Here is a 27,557-nt window from a genome sequence, read left to right on the forward strand (position 1 = left end):
TCTGTCTTATAATTTTTATTCTTCATGTTTTTCGACAAAATTATATTTTGAAATTCAGATAAAAAAGGTGCAGTCATCCAGCATCTACACTGTCTATCAAATGATCTTGAAGCTTTCTTTGTCGTCTTTATTTTAAATAATTCTAAAGGAAATCGAGAGCCTTCATTTCTTCGTTTTCAGAATAATTTATTTGTTAAATAAATTAGAAACCCAATGAACCTTTTCTCCAGACAATTTCTCCAATATGTTTTCATCAATGACTTCTTCAGTCCTCCATATTTTTTCTGAGTCTGCACTTTCCATTTTGTCTTGAGATCGTGTTTTGTGTACAAACATTTCATTGGTTTGTTCTGACACATCCATGGCACTTTCAGAGTCAGATTCTGATTGGTCTGAAATGTCACCTGACTGGTCATCAGAATCACTGTCATCCTCCTCTTGTACTCTGAAAATTTGAAAGAAGTAATAAAAAACCTTAATAAAGATTGCTCACATCAAATCTACAAACAAAATGTAGAAATGTTTCCATGTGTGTACGCACTCTAGTATATCTTCACAAAATTAATTCACAAACATTTGACACCAAATCACTTGACAAAACAGTGGACACTGGCAATATCTTACGCAGATACCACAACACTAACATCAACACCAATAATGGACTGCTTAGAAGCAAAATCAAAATGTTTATCTTGCAGGTAGATATCTGCATATCAACTAGGCTGTGACAGCTCAACAGCTCATCCAGTTTAAACACAAAGACTGTTAGGAAAACTGAAATTCCTCTAGTCAGTTATGTGAACTAGCCCCTACGGTGAAAATTCTCAACACCATGCCTAACAGGTAAATTAAACACCTTTTAAGCCTCTTTAGAAATGATTCAAATCTGTCTTTAAACAAGAGATAATGAAGATGCTCTTTTTACACATCAAATATTAGCAGTAAACAAAGATGGAAACAAATACAAGCTACTGATTGAAGAAAAAGGACAGCTTCATCTTCATTCCCAGCAAAGATGGCCTCATCTCACCTGGTTTTCTTCTCCTTCCCCAGCAGTAATGTCTTGATGAATGTACCACACAGAGAGTTCACAGGGGGCAGCACATGTGCCGGAGTCCTCAGCAGCTGAAATGATACAACACCACATTATTACTGTGATAAAATTTTTTAAAAATGCCTATGTTTTCACCATGGCAAAGGCCAGCTATTATTTTCCAATAATAAACAGATTGGTAAGTGGTACCATAACAGCTCCTAACAGACAACTGAAAAGTTTCATGTTATCAATTATGGCAGCTAACATGAAACTTAAAGGAAATGCCATGGGTTTCACACATCTTTTACAGATGTACAAGCAAAACTGCAAAACATTTGCATACTGTGAAAATATAAATATATATATATTCTTTAAATTCATCAATGGACTTGCAAAATTATATTACCATGGAGGCAATTTCGTGTCCTAATCATGGGGACTTCAGTACACCATTACATGAGCATGGGTAAGTTGCAAAAACTAAAAAATCCTGAAATAAGCTAGCTTGCATTCTCTCATTGCATTTAGACCATATGAAAAAAAAAAAAAAACAGTCAAAATGACGGAAAATCCTGAAATCAGGCATAATCCTGAAAACTTTCACCCATGCATGAGAGATGTTACAACCTGAAGGAAACAGACTTATAAACTCACTACACTAAGGCTTTCATTTGCAAAATTTGAACAATTTGGGTGCCATACCTCCTGCAAACCCTCAGCTCCACTCTGGCTCCTCTTGGCTTCCAGTGGAAGAGCTGTGCTAGACAGTGCTGCCCTCTTACGGTTTCTACTCAAAAGAAGACTGAATGGAGTTTGAGGTACACTTTGATGAATTTGTGATTGTTCCCTTGTAATGTCAGCTTTTTCATCACTTTCAGTTTCTATAGATAATAGTTCTTGTTTTCTATTGAAAATATACAACTTTGATTCTCTCTGCCAAGACAGTTCTTCATTTAATTCAAGGTTTCTTTGATCCTTTTTATGATCATTTGGTATGAAAATTGCACCAATCACAGCAGAGGAGGACAAGTTGCCATGGTGATATAATGGTTGGGCATCTGATGGCTTGAAGACGTATACTGAAATACAAGAGAAAAAAACAAATGTGAAGAAACAACTAGCCCATAAATGTCGGACTTCCAGAGTCCAAATCGATTCTCATTACCATGCATTCCATCGCTGGTCAAAGTTTATACATGAACTGATAAAAAAATTCAAATGAAAACTGATCTCATGAGCTTTTAAAATTCTATAAAAATACTCAATACACACTTAAAGATACTTGAAGTTGACCAGTAAATACTCACAGTCCCAGCCTGCACTGCTGTCCTGACCATCACTGACCACAGCCATGTGCTCCGACAACGGATCCACCACCAGCACCTCCGCTTTCAACCCCACGCTCCACAACAGTGAGCAACTCAACAGGTTCCAAACTAACAGCTTGTTGTTTGTTGTACAAACCAATAGATGGCAGCAAAGTTGCCTGCCAAAGGCAATGTGTCTGCAAATAAAAACAGAAGGAATGGGGTCATTCAATGTCTGATGAAAAACTATAATTCTACGGTTGATGTATTGTTTTCTGTAACTGGTAGTTTTAGTTGATGTCAACCCAACTTTATCTTTTCTAAGCAATTTTCATTTTACACAGAATGAGAAAATGAAAATATTTAGAAACAAAATGGAGTTGCTCAGAATCACAGCCAAGGAGCTTGGGGTCATCAAGGTCATCTCAGACTTTGCGAAACCACAGAAGCTAGCTTTCATCACAGCAACATGCTGTAAACAATCTATATGTCTTCGGCTCTTCTTCTGGAATTGGTTATCCCAAGACCATTTTCATCAACCATATTCTACAGATACTTACTTTATCTCATCCCCCTCATCGCCACAAGTGAGCGTGGTCTTCAAGGCATTCGTGTCCGGGTCCCACAGTGTCAGGGTGTGACCAAATCCCACGGCAAGGAGGGAGCCGTCCTCAGAGAAGTCAGCAGCACAGGCCGGTTGCTCCTTATAGTAACCCACTGACTCACAATTCCAGCAACTGCTCGTCTCTGAGATATAGATAACAGATTATCTTCACCATATTTTGATTGAACAACATTTTTGGCAATATCTAATTTTTCTTGCTTAATTTCAAAATAAAATAGTAAGATTTTCACTCTGTGAGTAAAAAAGGATAAAAAAATCCGATGAAGTTTCCACATTTAAACTTATATTTCAATATCCACACACTTTGACAAAGAAACACAAAATGATATAATAATAACTTAAATGTTACTGAACACAGACTCACATTTTCTAACCATTGTAAGTTTACACAGCAAGGTTTACTCACTATAAATATCACTGTCTTCCACCAAAGTCCATATCTTAAACTTCCCATCCCTGCTAGTGGTAAGACACAGAGGTGTCCTAGACCCGTTGCCATGGGAACGGAACTTAAGAGTATGGATGATGTCTGAGTGAGGAAGGTCAACTGTGGTGTTGAGAACAAACCTGAAGATAATTACAGAATGTGAGAATTCCCTTTTTTAATAAAGATTTTTATGTCTCTGAAACATATCTGTTCCTTTAAAAAATCTGAAAATGCAGACATTGGCATCATCTATGACACATTCTATAAAAAGAGGGTGGTAATGAAGCACTATTTTTGTGAAAACAAAGGTCTAGAGAATAGCCTGGTTCGCAGGGCCTCAAGGTCATCTCAGAATCCACAGCATCAAAATGACCCTGACATGTTATAGGCTGTGTTCAGAAGGGAAATTATTGTATTAGCAGGATTGATCTATCTCAGCGGGGATTCTTGTTATGGAGCAGTCAATGAAATCAGCTTCATTGTCTGGCACACCCCCTCATAACTTAAAGTACTTGAATAAAGTTAGGAAAACTTTGTGGTCCATGATGTTGTTCACGTTGCTTTGTGAAGGGGGCTGATTACACTGACTGTGCCTCAGCGAAAATCTCGGCTGAGATAGATAGATTATGATAACTTCTGTACAGAGCCATAAGCTATCCACCAAAGCAGTCAAGGCTTGGCCAAGTTTTACCACAACCAGCTGCTCAGCTGGGTAACCCTTTAAGTTGAAAATCAGCGCAAAGGTGAGATGAAAAAATCAAACTCACATCTGGGACTCCTTCATAAACTGCCAAAACTTCAAGACGATCTCTACAGCCGTCTCTCCATCTTCTCTCCTCTGGACCGTGGCCAGCCAGTCCCCCCCATCGTCAAATGCAGCTTTCTCCAGCTCTGTGTGCACCAGGGGGCGCTGCAGATTGTCTGGGGAGACGTAATTCTGCTGGACAATGTCCAGCTGGAAATAAATAGAATTGTGATCAGCATCCTTGATACAGAGAACCGAATATCAAAGTACAAAGCTCGGTTTTTAAGCAAAAAACAAATTAGAGAAAGGAAAAAAAGTAAACAAACCAATGGACTTTTTATACAAACACTGGTCAGACAAGCTGAAGAATTAATTTAATGTCAAATACTGATAAAAATATTTTACTAATTGTTTATTAGGATACAGATCAAATAGTTATATAAAAGAAAGGTGGTAGCCTTAGTTACATAAATTTTCGTCAGGTCTGATTTTAATCTCAAAACTGACTAAAGATGTTTTTATTTTTTCTTTGAAAAAATGGCCACTGGGCAAAAAATCACTACTATTGGCAAGATGGAAATTTCTCCAGTGGGAAACAGTTTTCTTGTGCAGAGGTCTACTACCAAACGCCAGCAGAGAGAAGATGCTGGTGTAAGCGAACCCTCCACTGATTTCTGTGGCACAAATCCGACACCCAGCATGCACCATATGAGCAGACTGGGCTGTAATTTTGTGCAGCTGCAAGAGGTTAAGATACCAGAGGCAAGACATTAACTTGGCCTAAACTTTAACACCAAAATTTTATAGTCTATTTTAACTCCAGTTAAACTGGTGGTCATCCACTTATTGTAGATGAAAAATTGTGCTTGTTTTTGTACTCAAAAAGAGATTACAAATGATACAGTAACAGTACTATTTTGCACTGCATATCTGCCTTCGCTGGCCCCAAACTTGCTATTGCTCCTATACACTTTTATACGGAAACTAAATAGGATATTTTCCACTATTTGGATAACATAACATTAACTTATTCCACACCTTCACCTACATTGTACAAATGCCTATCACTGTGAAGTGAATAAAACTGCAGATGTCCTGGCTTCCCATTGGTCACCAGGGCCTTGGTTCTGGGGTCTACAAGTAGTCCCACAGGGGCTGGCTGATGTTTGTGGTGTGGAAGGTGGGCCTGAGTCAGACCCTGGTATAACTGGACCACCTTGAAACCAGGGTTGATCAGCTGGATCACTGGAAATTGGTAATGATTTTTGTCAGTTATTCACAACATCTCAACTTAAAAACAACAACAACAATAATAAAATATGTTGGTTCACTGATATATCTGTAACTGAAAGGAAAACTTTCTCTAAATTAGAGCACAGTACACCCAACTTAAAATAAAACTTGTCACATATTTTGGCACTTATCATACTTTTATATCTTCTAATTTCTCCGTTCCCCTCAAAACAGTACACTATGGAAGTAAAATTAAACATCTATTCATTTTGAGTCTATATTTTCACCAAGATTCCATAGGCTTATCTAAAATACAGTCACATATAATTCATCAACATCTACCATTATCTGAATGGCAAGTAGCGTAGAGTGTGTTGTCATGGGAACAGGTCACGTGATCAATGGGTGCCCCAAGCCTGGGTCTGAAATCCTTGTGATGGGAGTTATACTGCCACTTAACCAGGACGCACTCATGGCCGCCGCTAAGGAAGTACGAACCTGGAGTGAAACATCGTTATCATAAACCTTTATTATTCTAAATGCAATGCAGATGAATTCAAGCACAAGTTTTGTCCTTAGAAATCAACAGAACAAAAAAGCATGACATTATGATTTTTTAACTGCCAGTTGTACATAAAATGAAATTTACCCAAGTTTGGTAGCAGATATAAATCACATAATATGACACGTTACTTTACAAAACCAAATTTACAGAAGATGAAAATATTACAAAAAAGTAATATTTTTCTGTGTGCAACTTGAATAGTCAAGGGTGTGTTATTTAAACAGACCTTCTGCAGTGAAGCAGAGTCCTCCCACAGGTAGTGAGTGCCAGTGATTGACTGTCTTCACCACGTTGGAACTGCTCAGAAAGTTCCACCTGAAGCAAATATGTTAACAAGTGAAGTAACTGATCATATATGAAAGAAATACAGGAAAATAAGAACTACTGATAATACAAGTTATTTCTATGGAGACCAAACATGTTTTTCCCTTATAACAAATATCACATTAAAACTGGTCATAATTGTCAAATCCTAATAGCTTTCTTTTCATCCTTCTATCAAGATTCTTAAGGAGTTGCTCAGAATCACAGCCAAGGAGCTTGGGGTCATCAAGGTCATCTCAGACTTTGCGAAACCACAGAAGCTAGCTGTCATCACAGCAACAGCCTTTTATGAAAATAAAGCGCATCTTTTTTCAAATGCTGGCCCCACTGACTATACAGTACTTACCAGAGCAGTATCTTGCCATTGCTAGCGCCAGTAGCTATACAATACTCAGTGGGATGACACGCCACACAAGTCAACTTCAGGTACTGGTCAACATCAACAATGTGACTGAAGAAAACATCTGTCATGAGAACTCTGGCGCAATCAGTGTAGATATACAGATACGCTTGTGTTGAATATTTTAATATTCAAGGAATTGCTCAGAATCACAGCCAAGGAGCTTGGGGTCATCAAGGTCATCTCAGACTTTGCGAAACCACAGAAGCTAGCTTTCATCACAGCAATTTGTCTAAACTGATAAACACGTTTCTACTGCATAAATAAGGTCGTTTTGTTCCCAGTGACAATAAACAGTAATTTCAAGGGGGGGGGGGGGGGGGGGGGGGGGGGGTCACTTTCTGTGGCCTACAAAGTTATGTCAATATCCAGTTTATAACTCTCTCCTCTCACCTTTGATGTGGTTAAAATGCACAGAATTTGTCTGCAAATGTTGATGACTAGAATTTATGCACTCTCCACCCGAAAAAAGAAATGCTATCCTTAAATGTTCATCAAAACCACCTGATAAGGTCTTCACTTCTTTTATATCTTTAGAACAGACAAAGCCGCCTCATCTAACTTACTGTTTTGTGAGTTTCTTCTTAAAGGAATGCACAATTAGTGTCCTCCCTTGAACTGCTGCTATGTACTCTCCCTGAAGATACAGGTCATAACACAGATCATTTAACATACTGAAAATACAGGTCATCACATACATCATCTAGTACACAGTTTGGGAACAGGCTAATTCCCTACCTCTGTCTTAAATTTCATATTTATGATAAAAACAGTTGAAAATGTCGTTTCTCAATAATACTTATTACAGGAACCATCTACTTCCATGAAGTATAAATCTTTAAATTTTTGCAGTCAAAATATTAGATGACAAACTTTTAGTAGTTCTAAGAAACATGTTCAACACAATCACAACTAACAAATTATGCATAGTCACAACTTAAACAATCAGTTTAACCCCATAGAGCCCGTCACCGCATATGTGCGGTTCAATTACCGCTTACCCCAAACGCCCAAAACCGCATATGTGCGTATCTTGGAAAGATCGTCTTTTGTACTCTTTTGTATCGTGAGTCATGAAATGATATATAGTTTAACATCCGGGTATGTTTCTTGTCTCTCATTGCCACCATTTTTAAAGGCGATAGAAATATATATGAGCAAGAAAACGGCGATTTTCAAGACTTAGTTGGAGAAAGTAAAATCAAGATGGCGGCTCCTCGCTACGGTAGGGACCTGCGAAGGGATATTGTTATTGAAATGATTGAAAATCCGGACTTTGAAGAGAAGTTTTCGTGTGACAGTAACATAGACAGTGGCGTTGATATTCATTTTTTTATGATATAAAGGACGATAGAAATATATATGAGCGAGAAATCGGCGATTTTCTAGACCTAGCTGGTGAAAGTAAAATCAAAATGGCGACTTCTCACTACGGAAGGGGCCTGCGAATGAATACTGTTATTGAAATGATTCAAAACTACGACACTGATAAGGTGTTTTCGAGTGACAGTGATATAGACAGTGGGGATGATATTCCTTTATTCATGATATAAGTTTTAAAGATGTTTTTGTCATAGATGGTGTAAAAATTTGACTTCTATTCAGCTCTGGCCACGATGTTCAGGTGAGCTGAAAAGCTGGTATACCTGATAGCAAAACGATCATAACTTAAAAATTGATAGAGATAAATTGCTGAAATTTCCTGGGTTGAAGGTTACTATAATTGACATCATCCCTGTGAATTTTCAGGCAAATGTATGTAGAAATAAAAAATTGATGTGCATAAGATAAATCAACTTTGTTTTATTTTACCCATTACCAAATGAAAATGTAGTTTTTAACCGGCTATAACTTTTGATACTGCATGTTAAATTTAAATGTAATTCTATTTTCATTTAGCTTGAAATATTGGCTTTTTAAAAATGTATACTTAGTATGGGTAATAAAGACAAACAAATAAATTATGACCAATTTACTGAGGTGACCCGGCTTTTCAAGGCTAGCTCACAGAATTAATTGGGCACAGCAGAGCTTTATGGGTCAGCATAAACTGGGTCCTATGGGGTTAACTAACACAACTAAACACATTCAAAACAAACATACACAATTATTACAACTGAAACATTCAATGCAGTCTCAACAGACATAATCAAAACAGTAAAAAAAAAACACATCCAATGCAGTCACAACTACCACAGCTAGTGAATGTGTGCTCACTCACATGCACTCCTAGCGCAAGGCACCTCTCCTCTTTACGCACTCTCTCCAGGACTGTACGCAGATGGAGAACTTTATCACTGGCTTTTCGAGGAAGATGAAACTGCACAAGCTCAAAACCTAGAATGTTAAATCAAGTCCTGAAAATGTTTTTATGTTATCTTGTGGTTGAAGTTTGGTTATTTTGTAATATATATCACTCCTTTACAAATCTGATGAAAGAAATAACATAACACTGCAGTCTCAAATTGCAAATACAACTGTTCTAAACTCAACAAATCTACTTCAAAATCATAATGTCCTGATAGCACCTAGAATCACCTACTTTTTGAGGAAGACTTCCGTACTGCATAGTAAGCAGGACTCTCACAGCTGTCTGACACAAGAAGGACATGGATGGGAAAGTTCAGCTGGTAGGTCTACAATAAAAAACACATTTTCTTTAAGGTTTTGTAACGTGTGTGTGTGTGTGTGTGTGTGTGTGCGTGCGCACGCAAGCATGGGCATGGTGTGCATGTGTCACTGCAAATTATCTTAAATTGGAACAAAAAAAAAAAAATAATAAATAAATGATTGGTTTTTTATCATAAAAGTTGCTCAGAATCACAGCCAAGGAGCTTGGGGTCATCAAGGTCATCTCAGACTTTGCGAAACCACAGAAGCTAGCTTTCATCACAGCAACATACTGTAAGATCTTCATGTTTTGTAACTGATATTGTTATGTTGTACTTAATGTGTTTTCACAAACAGAACAGATAAAACTAAATGTGATCATAATATTATTATAAATTCTACTACAAATCTGAAAACAAAAACATGGTATGACAGGTTTATGAAAGTGTCATAAAAATATGACCCGAAAGTACAAATTCATGCAAATTCAGACATTCATATATTCAAAGTTCCTCACCTTGAGAGCTACTCCATCAGAATAGTCCCACTGTATTATACTCTGGTCCAGTGATGAGGACAAAATCTGCAATGGACAATTTTTTAAATGACAACCCAAAGTTCTAACTATACATTATAATCATAAAGAATTGTTGTGTTAGCTGTGATTGTGTTCGGTGTGTATCGTGTATGTTCGTATGTGTACGTGGAGGTCATGGGTTGAAAGACCGCGCCCCATAAAATTTGATTTCCACCTGAAAGTCAGACGGAGATGCAGGTTGAATAACTGAAATAGGTATTCCAGTGATCTTGCAGGTAAGTTTAATTTTATTTAATAAAGGACCAATCCATAGTTTAAATTCATACATTTCTAAATTTATATATTTATTTTTTATGGTGTTTTTGGCATTGTTATATTTTTATTTCTTTGTTCTGTCTTTCTTGTCTTTCGTTAGTGTAAATTTTGTTAATGTAATTGTTTAAAATTAATTTGTTTATATTGCTCTTGCAGATATTTGCAGATATTTGAACAATAATAATAAAGAAACATCAACCCGAGCTATCGGTCTGTTACACAGTCATAAACAGCCACTCTAATTGACACATTCACAAGTCCACTTATGGAAGTCTTCAACAAGTTTATCATTACATAGCAGAATTGAATACTAGTAGTGACAGGTACGCAGATGAATTTTATCTTACTCGAAAGCACTGACAATGCCAAGACTAACTGGCCTTTCAGCAGTATGTGACTTGCAATGTTCACAAAGTCAATTAAAATCTTTGGTGAAGAAAACTACATGTGTGAGTGTACCCAGGTCTGGTGGAGTGTTCACCCCCCTGTCTACATCATCATTACCGTCACTGTCTATAATTACGAGCTCCAATACGGCCATCTCAAGAGACAACCTCTAAGAGTTGACATTAGAGAGAAAGCAATCCCACAGTGATCTCAACTACACTTAGACCCCATTCCCAGAGATTAGATCGATCCAAACTAGATCGACCTAACTCCCTGGGGGTTCACGCTAAATAGCTGTCAGCCGAGCAGGCACGAAAGTTAATTACCCCCCTTACAGCTTGTAGTAGGCTTGATGGACATTTAAGTCAGATTATCTGACAGTAATCTAGTGAGACTCCCCACGGGGATAGATCGATCTAAAATCTATGAGAATACGCCCCTAGTTAGAATAACCAGTGAACACTCTAGTATCAAATGTTAGTTACCTGTAATCTGTTCTTAGGATGTTGTTTCACTCCTGTCACGGTGTCTGTGTGTCCCCGTAGCTCCCTCATACACTCCCCACTGACTGTACTGTACACTTTGATTGTGTGGCCTGCACAGCAAAACAGACACCTTTAACACAGGAAAAAAAATATCATTTGGGAAACACGGAGTAAAATGTAATTTTAATATACATAAATGTGGCTGAATTAGAAGCCGGCCTACAGAAGGCGCACACGACTGCCCGAGGTAAGCTCAAAGTATCTTCTAAGCGTATGAAGAGGGATTATGACCTGAGGATTTTGGAGCAAACTTATGCGGCCGGGGATTCAGTTTACATACTGGATTCAGCCCGAGGCCGGGGGAAGTGTAAGAAACTATGTCCCCCGTGGAAGGGTCCGGGAGTCATCGTGGAGAGGCTGAGCTCGTATTTATACCGGGTGAAGGTAAGAAATGCGGTGTTCGTGGCCAATCATGACAGGTCAAAACCTTGTCGAGACAGTGAGATACCTCTGTGGATCCAGCAATGGAGAAAAAAACCCGTGGTTGACTCTACAATCAAGGGGGATGACAAGGTATATTGAAACTGTAGGCAGAAATGGCAGGGCCGATTTATGATACAGTGCGATCATTGTAGTGAATGGTATCATGGGTCCTGTGTAAACATTACTGCGTCTGACGCCCTTTTGATAAAGAAGTATAAGTGTGAGGATTGCACACGTCCGGGCCATAATCCTGGGGATTGAGTAGAGGATTAAGGTCGAGTAGAGGATTAAGGTCGAGTAAGGTCGAGTAGAGAGTTAAGGTCGAGTAGAGATAAAAAGTTTAATTAGCTAAGAGTTTAGCTTAAGTCAAATAACTCTTACTCAAAATTCTTCTTTTTTTTCTTTTTAGATGGAAGAGCAGAAGTGGCTTGACCTTATCAAGCCGATCTAAGAGTCCTGCAAGGATAAGAGGCTCCACCCAAGCCGGGAGTTGGTTAATGTGATTGCCAGCCGACCCATGGCCTTGCAGGGGGATGCTGAGGCACTGTTGCTGAAGCAGGTGGCACTCTCTAGGGAGAGAGATGCGGAGGCTTGGCGCAAAGATTGTGCTAAGGGCCTGGTGGCTGTAGATTTTCAATCCCGCAGTTGGGTATTTGAGCATGTTGCCAGGGCTGCCACTCCCAGAAAGGGGAAAGGTACTCGAGAGGCGTGGCATGCCACACATCGAGATTTCAGACTTCAAAAGGACACTACTTTGGAGCACAGGGTGGATACAGTGACTCCGAGCACTGTGGTTAGAGGAAGTCCAGAGGCAGCAGTGCGAGGGGAGAGTGAGGAGTCGGGGTCAGTATCAGACAGTATACTGAGGACTCCCACTGAGTCAATGGAGGTGGACACACCTTCGAGTCCGGTGAGGAGGTCACCAAGGGCTACCCTTACAGCTGGGGTAGTGAGATGGACTTGCGGGAAAAGCTTACCTATGCCGAGGCTGTCAAGAAACTAAGTCCAAGTGATGTGGTAACGACACAGAGTCGAGAAAAGTCAACTAAGACTGGGGGCTCTTACCAACTACGGCCTTAGGGTCGGGCATGGTTAGTTAAGAAAACCAAGGCAGGGGTCAAAACAGAATTTGGGCAGGACTGGCCAATACGGACCAGTGGACCTTAGAGGTACTGGTCCGTACCAAGAAGTACTGGTCCGTAAAATTTTACGTTAAAAATTACTAGTTTCAAGCTACTAGATATAACGTAAATGCATACATGTTTAACATCCATTTTTATTTCTATATGATTATCTAAACACATTCATATTCTAGTCAGTTCCTTTAACTGTTTGTACACATCCTCCTCTGCTAGCTCATCATTATCATAATATATAAAAAATAAAATGGATATATAAAAAATTATTATGAAATAAATATAACTTCTACATATATCCATATTTTAATCTTAAAAATTAAATTTAATTTTAATTGCTAGGGTTGAACGCGAAACGAAAAAACTTCTCTCAAACTTTACTAGCCCGAACCAAAAAACACTAGCCCAATTTAAATAATTCATTTAAAAAGTTTAAGCAGATGCTGTAAAGAGTTGTGGTACCATACTGTACTTTCTTATAAACCTTATTATAGAAGTAGAGCAAGTGAATAACAAAGTCAATCAGGTTAATTTCCAGTTGATGGGGTGGTAAAATTAATCAAAAACATATTTAATTCTTTTAATATTGAAAAAATTATTTTTTTAAATTTGTAATACTGAATATAGTTACCCTTACGTTCCATATTTTTATTTATATTATATCTTTTTTTTTCATTTTTTATATGCAATCAAAATCTTTTTTTAATTCCTCTTCTTTTTATTGACAATGGCTCTTTTCTGACAATTTATTTCCAATTACATCGGTATATAATGCCACTTCTAATTTAAAATACATAGGTGCTGTAAGGGTAATTAAACAAACGTCTTACAATTTTTTTGGTAACAATTCTTTTGTTTATATATTTGTAAAAACAACTTTTCAAGGACTTTACCAGGACAAAGTGTGGAGGGGTAGCCATGACATAAACTGAACTATCCCACATTGTCAAGAATAGTTCATAGGGTATTTATGTAACTGCCATGTATTTACTCATGGACATTAAAATTATAAATGAAAAATATGAACAAAAAAGGAAATAGAATACTCCACCCTTCAGTCTGCTAAGTGGTCCTAACCTAAATGTTCTATGAGATAACGCATACATTACACTTGCTTCGGAGACGTGTTGTTTTGACAAAGAACCTGTTGCTAGTACCAAAGAATTCCGGTCTGATCCAGTTTCTTGATTGACAGCAATTTGTAGTCATGACAACAAACTGGTCAAATAAAAAGATGCCGACACGCTGATCAGACAGACTGCTACTATAAATAACTACAGTGAAGTTATTTATAGCAACTAATCAATATTCAGTAGTTTGAGCTAGGTGTGAGTTTTTTCAACTGAGAGGCATATCATACTATCTAGAAACGTCAAATTAGAGGCAGGGACAAAGAATACTGGCGACTCATATTTTTGAAATCTTACTGAGTGTTAAAATAGGTTCAAAATTACAGCTAGTGCTTTATAAAATTTCATCTTTTTTACTAGCCCGGTGCCACTTTAGGTGGGCAATTGCCTCGGGTTAGTGCTTAACGTCGCAGACTGTGGGTTTGGCAACGATGTTTGGCACTTTTCAGCGGTCGCCAAAACGGACCAGTACCCCTGACAAGTAGTCGCCCGGGACGTTTCTAAGTCGCATTGGCGAGTGGGCGACAGTCTGCAAGGTCTCAACAAGGCAGGAAACACCTCCTAAGGTACCTTCAAAAATTTCCAAGAAGGATGAGGAAAAAAGGTGTTTCAGGTGTAAGAAAGTAGGGCATGTGGCTTGGAAGTGCCCAACTCTGTCCGAGGAGGATGGGTGCTTCAGATGTTCGGAGCTGGGGCACATAGTCAAAGATTGCCCACTTTCAAGGAAAGCGGCCAAGGACCGGAAAGATGTGTCTAAGGCGAGACGGGATGACTCCAGGGGGAGTTCAACGAGCAGACGGGATGACTGCAGGGGGAGTTCATCGAGTAAACCTTCAACGAGTGGTCTCGAGGAGCTGGGTACATGGGCCCATGCTAAGAGATCGAGGCAGAGTGGTGGCTCCAGTCATGGAGGAGTTACTAGTGCCGTGGGCGCAAAACCTAGTGCAACTTATGTCCAATTTTTGGATGCAATAGTCATTTAACGGAGAAACATGCATGGAACAAGCATATCCCTCCTGTGTTTCATCCGGTGTTTGAGGGCAAGGGTATGGAAAAGAGAAGATTTCTAGCTCTTAATCTTCTAGCCACTCAGCTAATTGGGATGAATGCAAAGATGGACAGGTTATGCCAGGCCTGTGATATCATGGACCAGGGAGATCGGGAGATACCTCTCAGTAGGAAAGAGGGTATTGACAACATTATCCAAGGCCTGGGTTTGTCAGGCGAGTATGCCCTCAGAGTTGGATCTCTCCTGTTGGGGAAGCCTTTGCTGAGCTTAATAGCTAAATTATGGCCGTCAGATCTGGAGGGGTATAGGAGCAACATGTTCCATCGAAGAGGACGAAGAGCTGTCTATTCCTAAGCCTCCAGTAGGATATGACAGTCATTGTCACGTGGATCGTGTGCGCCAGCACTTGGAGTTACCAACTACAGCAATCCGGAGATGTCTGTTCTGGGTGAGATTGGTATAGATTACACCACCTCATCACGGCAGTGGGAAGCGCAGTTTGAAGTACTAGAAAGGGCTGTTACATTTTTAAGGGAAGACCAGGTACTGGTGCTCCACTGTCGAGGGCCCAAGGACGACTCAGCTAGTGATCTGGCTTGGAGACATGTTTTAAACATTCTTCGATTGGCTGATAATGTGAAAAGTGATCAGTTAATTCACTGTCACTGTTTCACAGGGTCAAGGAGGATGGCAGAGAAGTGGATACAGTATTTTCCCAATACCTACTTTGGAGCTACTGCCATCTTCAGGGCGTATATGGATACTTCGAGGAGTAGGAGAGCAATAGAGATGTTACGGTGGATGCCTGCTCAAAGGTTACTGCTGGAAACTGATGCCCCATACTTTGGATGTCCGACAAGGAGTAAGTCCACTCCAGCTTTCCTGTGGAAAGTAGCGGAAGTCGTAGCAAGAATTCGTGGGTATGACGGGTGGTACTTAAAGGCGGAAAGACAAGGAAAGACAGGTTAATGGAAGTAATAATAAGATATTGAAAGTCATATATGCCTAATCTGATACCAAAAGCGCTTGAAATGTCCTTAAATAAGAAATCCAGTCACTTTGCAGTGGTTTAAATACACAAATATTCCAATACGAAACTTCGTCCACCATCTTGGATTTCCGTAGCCGGATCTAGCGTCCTGTCTTGTGAAGCGCCACCTATCTTAGTGATTCTAGCAGACAACATACAAACTGCAGACAGCTAAAATATTTGCAAATTAAAAGATTAGAGGAGTTTTATGTCTAGAACAGCTTTGAAATCTGGGTGATTGGATACAATACTCCTTGTTTTTTAGATATAATTATGAATGATATAAGGCCCTAGCAGACAACAGTAAAATAGCAATTTACTAGCTTAAATTTATTTTAAAATATTGTATAAGCCCAAATAGTTTTTAAAACGTGAGAAGTGTATTAAATTATTAACCTGTTTGAAACTAATGGTGTGAATAACGGGTTCTTATAAACATTTTAACCAAGATTTTGTTCCTTTATAAAACATGATGACAGGTAATTATTCAATTATGATTAAGCGAATAGCAAAAACGGTTAGTTGTGTAGCAGGTGTGATGTCTACACAGTGGTATTTAGATCAAGACACATAGATTTCAAAATGAAGAGGGGGAGAAGGGGATTACATATCAGCTTGTTGCGTCTTAAGTTATAGCTGTAAGTTTTCGGGTCATATTGTGAAATGTGTAAAATAAAATAAAAGAGTGATCTTTACAGGCTAGAAGAGATATGAAAAAATCTCAGGTAAGTGTTTCTTTGATTCTGAGGCCTGAACTTGAGATTGCCAGTTAACCATTGGTGTTAATAACCAGTTTTTGATTTTTGCTAGTTGATAGAGATAAAGATAATTTGTGACAGCTGAGTAGTTGATGTCAGTGACAGGTAAGCCAGACTTAAGATTGTGGCTTAACCATTGTTCTTATGAATATAAATTGACTTCGACCAAGTGTGTTAAAATTACTCTTTCATTTAACAGGAATTTTTATGAAGATAATTAAGTGCTCAATTGTCTTGGTTAATATTATTCTTGCTTCTTGATAGTTTGTGAAGTTAATATTTAATAATAGATCTGCACCTCGTTTAAATGATGCTTTTCCATCAAATCTGATTCTGTCTATTAAATTATGTTAGCTAGACAGTGAGATGAAGAGAAATATTTGCTATCAGATCTCTACCAGATCAGGTCTTATGATATTTGTATCTTTATTACCCTTTTTATTGAATATATCCATTGTACCAGGCTTTACTTAAATGCATTTAAGGAAAGTATTTTTCACAAAGTATGGTAGTTACGCATACAAGACATATACATGTTCGATATATTTATTAGTAAATGTAAAACAATATATATATATATATTTTTTTTTTCTTTTTTTTTTCTTTTTTTTTTGTGAAGCAGGTGGGATGTCTACACAGTGGTATTTAGATCAAGACACATAGATTTCAAAATGAAGAGGGGGAGAAGGGAATTACATATCAGCTTGTTGCGTCTTAAGTTATAGCTGTAAGTTTTCGGGTCATATTGTGAAAAGTGTAAAATAAAATAAAAAAGTGATCTTTACAGGCTAAAAGAGATATGAAAAAATCTCAGGTAAGTGTTTCTTTGATTCTGAGGCCTGAACTTGAGATTGCCAGTTAACCATTGGTGTTAATAACCAGTTTTTGATTTTTGCTAGTTGATAGAGATAAAGATAATTTGTGACAGGTGAGTAGTTGATGTCAGTGAGTTTGGTAGACACTGATGAGAATGATGCAACTCCCATAGGTTTGGTGGACATTGATGAGAATGACATTCTGTCACAGCCTGTTCCTTCCACTACCCACGATCCCAGTATTACTGATAATTCCTCTGCATCACCAAAAAACCACAGCTTTGAGACAGACGACCCGTCACTGGAGGTAGAAACTGAGCTTGTTGGTGCACCTATCAACAAGTATATGGAAGCAGGTGATATCATCGAACTTTTACAATCATTGCCAGAGACTCTGAATCACATTCCTGATGGGAGAAAAGAAAATGTTCGCTTTTTGGTTGACAACAAGGAAAATGAAGAAAGACGTAGTGAAGGGAAAAATAGTCAGTTCGTTGATGACTGTGGGGTGTGGCAAAATAGTAACTCCCCTGTAACACATATGGGCAGAAGAGATGGAAAATGGACAACAGTCCTGCTCAAAGATGGCCAGTACTACACGGAAAAACGCTCCAATGGCAAAAAGGTCCTTTGTCTTATGAAAGACCGACCAACAGAGGTTGTCAGACTGCAGCGAAATTATGCCACGCTAAAAAGAGACAGTACGTACAAGAGAAGGATTTCTTGGATTAAAGGAATTCCTGTGGCAATTGTGGAATACATCGGTAAACTGCCACCACCAGCTCCACATGGGGGGAATGCAGCCAAAGGGGCGCCTCCTTATCAAAGAACTGCAAAGCCGGTACTAGAAAAGATAAGGGAACAGGCAAAAGGAGGTAAAAAGCCGAAAGAGATTTACGAAGAGATGATAATAAGTAATGATAATGAAAGAAACAAACCAGCCGATCTTAGACAGGTTCAGAATACTGTTTATCAAACCAAGAAGCAGGAGGAAAGCAGAAATTCAACGGGAGCTGGGAACCTTGCAGCTAATTTCAACTTTTTGCATACCAACATGCACAGCCTCCCTTTCATACAAAGCATAGTGCACTCCTCCCAAAAAGTGCCATCTATCACCCTATTCACAGACAAACAGATAGCAGACTTAAAAAGATTTTGTTTCTGTGGCCAGGAATCTGAATCCGCCATCCTTGGAATAGATAAAACTTTTAATTTAGGTCAGTTACATGTGACAGCAACTTCTTTTAAGAACATTTCTTTGAGGAGAACAAGCACTAATGAGCATCCCATCTTCTTAGGACCCATTCTCATTCATGGCAATTCTGACTGGCAGACATACGCCCAGTTTTTCTCAACAATAGCAATGCAAGTGGACAAAACAACACAGGGGCCAATTAAAGGAATGGATGATGAGAAAGCATTGAAAAAGGCAGTGGAATTTGCTTTCAGTAATGCAAATATCATTAGTTGCCAACGACATCTGAAGGCCAATGTAAGCAAGAATCTTCAAGATATTGTTGGTGCCCCGTTGCAGTGTTCATTCTAGGATGTGCCCTTGCGTCATTGGCGCAGAAAAAATTTGGTTGACGCAATTCGTAGAGTGAGCTGCGCCGACAAAATTCAAGAGAATTAACAGCGGCGCATTTTTGTGTTCTAAACGCGCCCTCCAATTCGGCAAATTCACGACCGAAGTTTGATTGTTTACTCGACATCTCTCGACATTAAGATCTAATGTTAGACGTAATGAAGATATTCTTTGCTCGTCCCAGTTTTTAACAAATATCTTAATTTATGCTGACGTCATGCTTTTTATGCAAATCAGTGGCGATCGCCCCTCCTTTCTTGAATCCCTGATAGGCTGAGATTAATTGTCCATGTAGATCAATTGATCAACCCGTACATTGTACATGATGGCGGAGAAGAAGCAAAGTGTCATTTCAAGTTTTTTTAAGAAAGTCGATCCCAAAGATCACCCCAAAACGGACCAGAATAGTAGCGATGGAGACAATGATAATACACAGCAGACATTTCCACCGGAGAAGAGAGCAAAAGTAGATGTACGTGCTGCTGTCACGACTTCTGATACCCATACCGCGTCAACTAGCAATGCAACATCAAGGTCATTTCAAAAAAAGTGGAAAGATTCTTATAAGTGGCTTGTATACGACGACAACGCAAACTTGATGTATTGCAGCTTATGCGTTGAAAAAAAGAAGGACAATATATTTTTTCAAGGAACTAACAACTTTCGAACCAGTACCCTTATGCGCCATGAGACATCTGCTGACCACAAGCTTGCCATACAAGAAACGTCGGAGGCAGCTCAAGCTAAACAGGCTTTTTGCAGAGCTTTAGAAGGTAAGATGTTATTTTTGTCAATATTTATTTGTAACACGGAGCATGAGCCATCAAAGTGACACTAGTGTACGTTTTTGATTATCGTGACGGTCCCGGACCCACGTGTTGTAATTATATTTGTGTAGTTTGAAGAACTCTCGAAAGTGCATTCTGGGATATCGCAATGCTGAACAACTATGTAAACAATGCGTTTGCTGCGTAGCATTGACACAGGGCGTCAAGCTCATGTTTTTTTCCCTGAACATTATTTTTTGTATATATATAAATAAAATTTTCACATTCATTTTTCATAATTTTAGTGTGTTGAGAGATTTGGTCTCTGTTCATGGTGATTAAGGGAAAAATAAAGTGAGGGATTGTGTGCTGGAGTAATGTTTGCGGGTGCCTTCAACACTACTTAACATTTTATGCAGGTTATAATGTCCAAATTCAAATTTGAAGTAACATTTATGAAACATTTTTAGGTAAAGACGGAGCAATCACGGCAGCAATGAAGTCTGTGTACTGGCTTGTTCAAGAGGGAATAGCAATTCGAAAGTTTGGAAGCCTAATTGAGTTACTTCGGCATCTGGATTGCCCAACCTTTCATACTTAGACCAAGGAGACAATGCAAAGTATAATTCTGATACAGCAGGGTGGGATATGGTTGCTGCTATTGCTGCTACAGTTGAGGAAGACTTGCTTCAGAAAATGAAGTCTTCACCATTTCTAACAATACTAGCAGACGAGAGCACTGATATAACAGTAACAAAAAAGTTAGTTATATGTGTCAGACTTTTAGATGATAACTTTGTTCCTTCTACCCACTTTGTAGCCGACATAAATGTCACAGATGGCAAGGGTGCCACAGTTGCAGCAGCTATCAAAGACTATCTTAAATCAAAGGAGAATCCCCCTTAGTAAGATATATGGTTTTGGTTCTGATGGTGCAGCAAGCATGACCAGCATGGGAAATGGAGTTGCAGGCAGACTGCTTGCTGAAAATCCTGCGATGGTTCACATACACTGTATTGCCCACAGATTGGCGTTATGTACTAGCCAGGCAGCAAATGCTATAGACTATATGAAGGACTATCAATCAACTATTACCAGTATATTTTATTACTTTAAAGCATCATCTGTCAGGGTAAACAGAATCACAGCTATTCAGGAGCTGCTAGATGAACCCATTTTAAAGTACAATGAAGTCCATGAGGTCCGATGGTTGTCCTACTACAAAGCAATAGAAACATTCTACAGGACTTATGGGTCATTAGTGTCCTATATGTCTGAAATGGGGGCAAGTGATGCCAAGGCAAAAGGTTTTGCAAAGAAACTTTCACAATTCAGTTTTGTTTTTGTCACCCATATGCTTTTGTCCATCCTCAGCATTGTCACAGAGCTATGTTTACTCTTCCAAAAGAAAGATCTTGACCCAGCCTTGGTGGATGTTAATGTGAAACATGCATTGAGAGAACTGCAAAAGCACAGGGACCATGCCACAAGTAGTGAAGGGTTGTCTGGTAAACCTGGCAGCTACATCGAGGAATTTCTCCTGAAGGTGGGAACTGGTCAACGTAAATTCTTCAGGGACCACCTTCTGACTTGTTGTGTTAATTATGAAAAACAATGCAAGGCAATTCAGTGTGGATTTATTGACAATCTCATTAACAACATAAATGCCAGATTTCCCCAGGATCACTTGGATATGGTAACAGCATTTGGGTATTTGAGCATGAGACCACTAAGCTTTTTGTCTGAGTCAGAAAGAGAAAATTGGGGTGAAGGCCCTATACAGAAACTTGCTAGCCATTATGGTAACATTATTGAACATCATGGGTCCAAATCAGTGCCAATAATAATTGAAAAACAAGCTATGAGTGAATGGTCTAAACTCAAAGAATTGGTTTTCAGAATGGGGTATGCAAGAGACGCCACCTGCAAACTGTGGAGCATTATCAAAACACACCATAGTGAAGACTTTCCCAATTTGTTGAAGCTGGCTGCAATCTCTCTCATCCTTCCAATACACACTTCAGATTGTGAGAGAACATTCAGTTCTCAAAACTACATCAAAAACCACAGAAGGAACAGACTGTCTGAAACAAGACTTCAGCAGTGCTTGCTCATTATGATAGAAGGAAAGGCAATTGGGGACTTTGACTTTAAGAGTGCCTTAGATATTTGGAAAAAGGAAAAGAAACGTAGAATTTATAACAAGCAGTGAGCCGTACACTTTGTAGGTTTCAAAAAAGGGACAAATTCTCTTATTGATTTTTATGTGTGTGATATCATTCTCAATCTGGTAGCTTTTTATGTGCTATTACACCTTATATAATTAATTAAATTTCATAGATTTCGTAAATTGAAGCCAAAAATGGTTTTAAAATCTTGTTTTAGTAAGAATTTGGTTATTGGTGAAAGAATCATCAACATATTTTAGTGTAATCTTATATTTGTAAACAAAATTTTGAGCGCGAAGTCTCTTATTTTAGAAAGTTGGGATAACCTATTGAATGTGAACCTGCAAGTCAAAATATTATTTTTATTATATAAAGTATTTTTCATCTCTGAATATTAAAACCACAGCAGTAAAACAACGTGTTACATATTATAATTTCAAGATTTGAACAAGGGCCCACTTCAAAATGTAATGACCCACTTTTTTTAATGATGGGGGCCCCTTTGTCCCATATTGAAACATTTCTAGAATGAACACTGCCGTTGCATGCTAGAAAAGAAATCAGTAGCATTTTATTTGGAGAAAATGGGTTGTCTGCAGCCGACAGTGTGGTCATGTTTGACATCCGCAATGAATACGGTAATGTGCCATGAATTTCGAACAGTAGAAAATAATTAAATTTGGGGAAAGATCGTTCTGGCCGAAATTCATGAAATGGAGGTGCTCAGAACTTCCGAAAGTTCGAATTTCATGGAATTCTGTCAATTTTGACCGGAAATTGTCTGTTCGTCGCTAGGCCTTCTGTTATCTTCTCCCGACGATCTATTTAGAGTTACCATAATGTACGATGTGTGAGTGTCGGTAATTGCGACCAAAGGTATACACGTACTTTCACCCGATCACTGTGTATGGCCCATAGATAGAGCGGTACTGTTGTCTAGGGCCGTAAAACAGCATCGGTATCAGTAGTGTCGTTTTTCAAAAGCGATTCTGGCAGCCAGAAACTAGTGTCGTTTTTCAAAAACGATCCTGGCGCTCAGAACGGGAGTGGACGGCGGGAGAGACGGCCGACGATTAGCGTCTGCCACGGCCAGATAACCTTTACAATGGAAGCTTAGTGTTACCGTTGCTCCTCTCCGTGCACTGAAACCGAGACGACAGCCGATCAGTGTCTATGGCGCACGTGCAGGTAGCCTTCATCTGCGATAAGTGTCTTCCGCGACCAGGTTCGTTGCCTTTACCGTTAAAGTCGGGCGGAGCTTTACGCGCCAATGCGTCCTCATCTCGCCGTTCGCGGGTCGGTGTCTCCGACGCATACGTAGCCTTCCCTGCAGAAGCCGGCCTCGGCACTACGGCCTCTCCTCCGTGCGGGGAGGCCACTACGACCGCAGATCGGTATGTGCGGCGCACAGGTAGCCTTCGCCACGGCAGCCGAACTGTGTATTACGGTCTCTCTCCGTCGTGCGCTGCGACCAAGATGACCGCTGATTGTTGTCTGCGATCAAATATACTAGGTTAAATATACCGTTTTTTTTTTTTTTTTTTTTTTTTTTTTGCTCAGGCAACCCAATCTTAACCCGCAGCACCAACTGATTTCCTGGCGCATAGTTGCGTCAATGTACGCATTTGAAAAGCGTGTACGTTTTGTCATTGAAAACATCTTCAAACAAACGCGAGAGATAGGTAATCTAGAGTAAACCGAAAAGGCAGTTTTTATATTCGTTCAAGGGACTGGAAGATCGTCAGTGGGAGATAGTGAGCGATCTGAGCGCGACAATAAGCCATTCCACGCTAGTTCAAGGGACTTCGTTACTATATTCGTCAGCAAGAGATCGTCAGCGATCCGAGCAAGCATAGAAGCTTGGACTTTTTGTCCATGCTAGAAGGCAATTTTCATGTAGTCAGCAGGATATGGCTTGCTGGTTTGCGACAGGGGCGTAACCAGGCATACGCACGGATACACTGTGCGTATATAATTTTTTTGGCCAACCATGACTTTATCCTCTATAAATCTAGTGTACTTTTCAAGGAATATTATCGAAAATCCCCTTCGATTATAAGTTAATGTCACCTGAATGTACAAATTCTCTGTATAATTTATATATGCACCATTGTTCTGACACCCTTCTCGTTTGCTTTCACAGAACTGAGGTAAACAATACTAGTTACCATCTGAAGTCCGATCTTAATCGTCCATCTAGCTGGACCTTGCTTTACCTCTTAATTAGAGGGTAAAGTGCCCTTCAGCTCACAGGTAGCTTTTGTCTTGAGTGTATCGAACGCGATATTTATCTCAGATAAAAATCTACCTGTGTGTTATTTCAAAGAGCTGCTTCAGCAGACCTGGGGGCACTAGATAAATCTGATCATTGGGCTAAACAAGGAGCCAGAGAAACAAAGGAAGATTGATTTTTCCTGCAAAGTTTCAAAGAATTTTGACACGGACTTGATCCAGCTTAACCCTCCAAACTAACGGGGTGGCATGGGCAATTTTTACAAAATTTACAAACAATTTAACTTAGATATATTACAATTTTATCCTTCAATATTGGGAGGCATGCACCCGCATGTAAGCTGGGTGATGTCAGTAAGCCCCTAGTTAAATAAATATACCCTTATGAGCAAGGCTTTTCCCAGCGAACCGTCCAGCCGTCATTTGGACGGCCGCTGACATCACCGGACGGCCTATATTTTCAAAGACGGCTAGACGGCTTGCGACTTTTTTAATGACGTCTTGGCTTGTCGGGACAGCCGTGGACGTTGTAAGAAATTTTCTTAGGGTAATTTGACGTACCTAGCTTTTATGATGCATCACAGATGAATGGTACTACTTTGTAGTGTACGCTGATATTCAGTCACGACGAAACTACTTCCTAAAGCTTACAAAACACAATAAAATGTTTTTATGAACTTTAAGATACACATTCCACGCCGTATGCAGCAGTGACAAGAGTGACCTTCATGCGGTACAAAACACTAAGCAAACTACAGGCCAATTTGTGAAAGGGGACACTTCCCGGACCTTCATACGCACGGCAACTGACAAAGCTGATTGACAAAAAGGAAAATTTCAAATTTTCAGCGAGAGATCGTTCGCAATCCGAGAGAGACCAGGAGGCAATTTTCGTATTTGTTAAAGAGACTTCGTAAGCCAAAGGGCGAGACGAGAACGCAATTTTCGTATCGTCAGCGTCGCAATCCGAGTGAAACGAGAAAGCTCATTCTCGTTCAGTGGCTTTCGTCAGCCGGAGATCGTTCTCGATTGTTTTTAACCCTCCATCCCTCCCCATTGGAATTTATAATTTTTGAAAATATTTTTCATTTCATTTGTACATTTCAAGGGACTTCATTAGCGGAAGATCGTCAGCGGGAGATCGTGAACGATCTGAGCGAGACAAGAAAGCAATAATGGTAATCTTTATTGCAGCTCTTAATATTGCTCTTTTGTTCTGTTACTGAAGTCTCTACTGTTAACAATGCTATTGTGCGCCTCAGCAAAACTATCTCAAACCGAATACTGCGGTAAAGAAACAACAGCCCGACAGTACAACTCTTAATAGATTCTCCTGTTATCTGAATGAATGGATATGACGATGTTGTTTAGCGTCCTAAACTAACTGTACTGATCGTTATCTTGCACCTTGGGCCGCACACGTAGTACTCAGATAAAGGTACGCTAGGGCAACATTGCCGACTGTTAGATCTTTATAAGCGCGAGAATAGCCCGGTGGCCGATTTTAAGGTGTCCGAAATTCACGAAATGAAGATCGCGCAAAATTGCTTACTGGCCGAAATTCATGGTCCAGAAAAAACTCCAGACGGCCGATTTTAAGATCGTTCGAAATTCAAGAGCCGTTCGAAATTCATGGCACTTTACCGTACGTAATAGAGCAAATCAGGAAAACAGTGCCTACATTTGAAGGTTATTACAACCAAAGGATCAATCCACTGATAAGACAAAATGTCCAAACAATCATTGACGTGCACTCAGGATGGACTAATAATAATGCTGAATCAGTAAATCACATGCTTAAAATGAAGGTCCAGTGGAGTTTACAAGACATCCCAACCCTGATCAATTCTCTTCATCAGTTAGTCCAAGCTCAATTTGTAGATGTTGAAAGAGCATTGATTGGGAGAGGACAGTTCAAGCTTGATGCCAAATTTGCCAATTATGCTGTAGAACGATCCATTTGGAATGACAAGACAGCAGATTCCAGGACCAGACACATTATGAATTTCTTGAGAGAACCAAAGTTCCACAAACATATGGCTTCTTATGATGGCTTAAGTGTACTTACATCTGCAGCAAAAGGAAGGAAGCCTTGTCAGACAAAAAGGCGACGAGCAGCAAAAACTGTTTCACTCAAGCAATAATAAGATAGCACAAACTTTGTTGAAGTGCAGAAGCATGCTGAATATATTTTTTCGCCATAGTGTGTAGCAATAATTAGTAGTAGTATTTTGTCAGTGTTGAAATTATGCATCAGATTTAATTTGGTAATGAGGCTAGTTGGTACAAATGCCACTTTGTTTTTATTGTTTGAACGTACATTTACTCATTTTAGAGCAATGTTTTCCTGAGTCATGCTGAGTATATATTTTTTCACTGTGGCCTTATAACTATTAGTGTGTAGCAATATTTCGAAGTAGCATTTTGTTAATCTTCTCAGTGTTGAGATAAAGTTGAAATACAGGTATGCATCAGATTTAATTTGGTAATGAGGCAAGTTGGTACAGATGCCACTTTGTATTTATTGTCTGAACGTACATTTACTCATTTTAGAACAATGTTTTCCTGAGTCATGCTAAGTATATATTTTTTCACTGTGGCCTTATAACTATAAGTGTGTAGCAATATTTAGTAGTAGCATTTTGTGAATCTTCTCAGTGTTGAGATGAATTTGAAATACAGGTATGCATCAGATTTAATTTGGTAATGAGGCAAGTTGGTACAGATGCCACTTTGTATTTATTGTCTGAACGTACATTTATTCCTTTTTTGAGCAATGTTTTCATGAGACATATTTTTTTCATATTTTTTCACCATGGCCTATTAATCAGTAGCATTTCATAAGTCTTGTGAGTTCTGAGATGAAAGTGCTATTTCAAAATTAAAGATTACATCATGCTAATTTATTATAATTGCCATTTCATTCACATAACATTTGAGTTGCAATTCATTTGTATTTTTGGAAAACATGATTTAGTTATATTATAGAATATAGCATTTTAATTTAATACATGAAATTTAAAGTACCAATTTATTTAAGATTGTATTCTTTCATTGCGGGTGTGAACTCCATAGTTTTGGAATTTCTTTCATAATTGTTACTGGTGCGTCATTAGAAATACATTGGAACTCAATAAATTTTCTTAAAAACATGCTCAATATTTGGTGTATGAATGGATGAAAAATGTGCAATATTTGTTGTACAGATGCATGAAAAATCTAAGCTCTAGATGATGACTCACTTAGCATCTTGCGAAAACAATGGTCTAAATTCCACAAGGCTTGTCCCTCCTCTTGAAACCACGACGGTTTTAGAAGACCTGTCACCCTCGTGCGCCGTGGGAGCAGACATCTTGTCCTCCATGTGGCGAGAGGAATTCCTTCAAGCTTTTGTGTTGCACGTCGTGATTGGATGAATCTATTCGCAAACTAATTTAGACCAATCAC

At 39.1% G+C, this 27,557-nt stretch overlaps 2 protein-coding genes and 4 non-coding genes across 7 annotated transcripts; 1 reads left to right on the top strand and 5 right to left on the bottom strand.

Moving 5' to 3' along the window:
• LOC106157274 (WD repeat-containing protein 75) lies at window positions 1–27,534 on the bottom strand. Its single transcript, XM_087014285.1, has 17 exons — window positions 27,353–27,534; window positions 10,998–11,127; window positions 9,790–9,855; window positions 9,205–9,298; window positions 8,884–8,999; window positions 7,229–7,299; window positions 6,609–6,713; window positions 6,165–6,253; window positions 5,716–5,871; window positions 5,189–5,385; window positions 4,163–4,350; window positions 3,375–3,535; window positions 2,904–3,090; window positions 2,344–2,540; window positions 1,739–2,115; window positions 1,031–1,125; window positions 1–445 (listed from the first exon to the last, which is right to left on the bottom strand). The coding sequence occupies exons 1-17, from the start codon at window positions 27,472–27,474 to the stop codon at window positions 187–189; spliced, it is 2,610 nt and encodes an 869-aa protein (XP_086870411.1). The 5' UTR covers window positions 27,475–27,534; the 3' UTR covers window positions 1–186.
• LOC112042449 (small nucleolar RNA SNORD53/SNORD92) lies at window positions 2,724–2,811 on the bottom strand. Its single transcript, XR_002886537.1, has one exon. It is a non-coding gene; the product is annotated as a small nucleolar RNA SNORD53/SNORD92 (small nucleolar RNA).
• On the bottom strand, window positions 6,454–6,541 carry LOC112042448 (small nucleolar RNA SNORD53/SNORD92). Its single transcript, XR_002886536.1, has one exon. It is a non-coding gene; the product is annotated as a small nucleolar RNA SNORD53/SNORD92 (small nucleolar RNA).
• Window positions 6,802–6,889, bottom strand: LOC112041367 (small nucleolar RNA SNORD53/SNORD92). The gene has a single exon (XR_002886213.1). It is a non-coding gene; the product is annotated as a small nucleolar RNA SNORD53/SNORD92 (small nucleolar RNA).
• On the bottom strand, window positions 9,473–9,560 carry LOC112041364 (small nucleolar RNA SNORD53/SNORD92). The gene has a single exon (XR_002886210.2). It is a non-coding gene; the product is annotated as a small nucleolar RNA SNORD53/SNORD92 (small nucleolar RNA).
• LOC147761890 (zinc finger protein 862-like) lies at window positions 18,896–22,410 on the top strand. Of its 2 annotated transcripts, XM_087013930.1 has the most exons (3): window positions 18,896–19,716; window positions 20,181–21,256; window positions 21,610–22,410. In XM_087013930.1, the coding sequence occupies exons 2-3, from the start codon at window positions 20,540–20,542 to the stop codon at window positions 21,667–21,669; spliced, it is 777 nt and encodes a 258-aa protein (XP_086870056.1). In that variant the 5' UTR covers window positions 18,896–19,716; window positions 20,181–20,539; the 3' UTR covers window positions 21,670–22,410. The 2 variants fall into 2 exon arrangements, with proteins under 2 accessions (XP_086870056.1, XP_086870055.1); XM_087013929.1 differs by having other exon boundaries at window positions 20,181–22,410.
• Window positions 27,535–27,557: the final 23 nt, after the last annotated feature.

Source organism: Lingula anatina, chromosome 5 (genome assembly GCF_051362555.1).
Source record: "Lingula anatina isolate TDL-2025a chromosome 5, LinAna3.0, whole genome shotgun sequence".
Classification (NCBI taxonomy): domain Eukaryota; kingdom Metazoa; phylum Brachiopoda; class Lingulata; order Lingulida; family Lingulidae; genus Lingula; species Lingula anatina.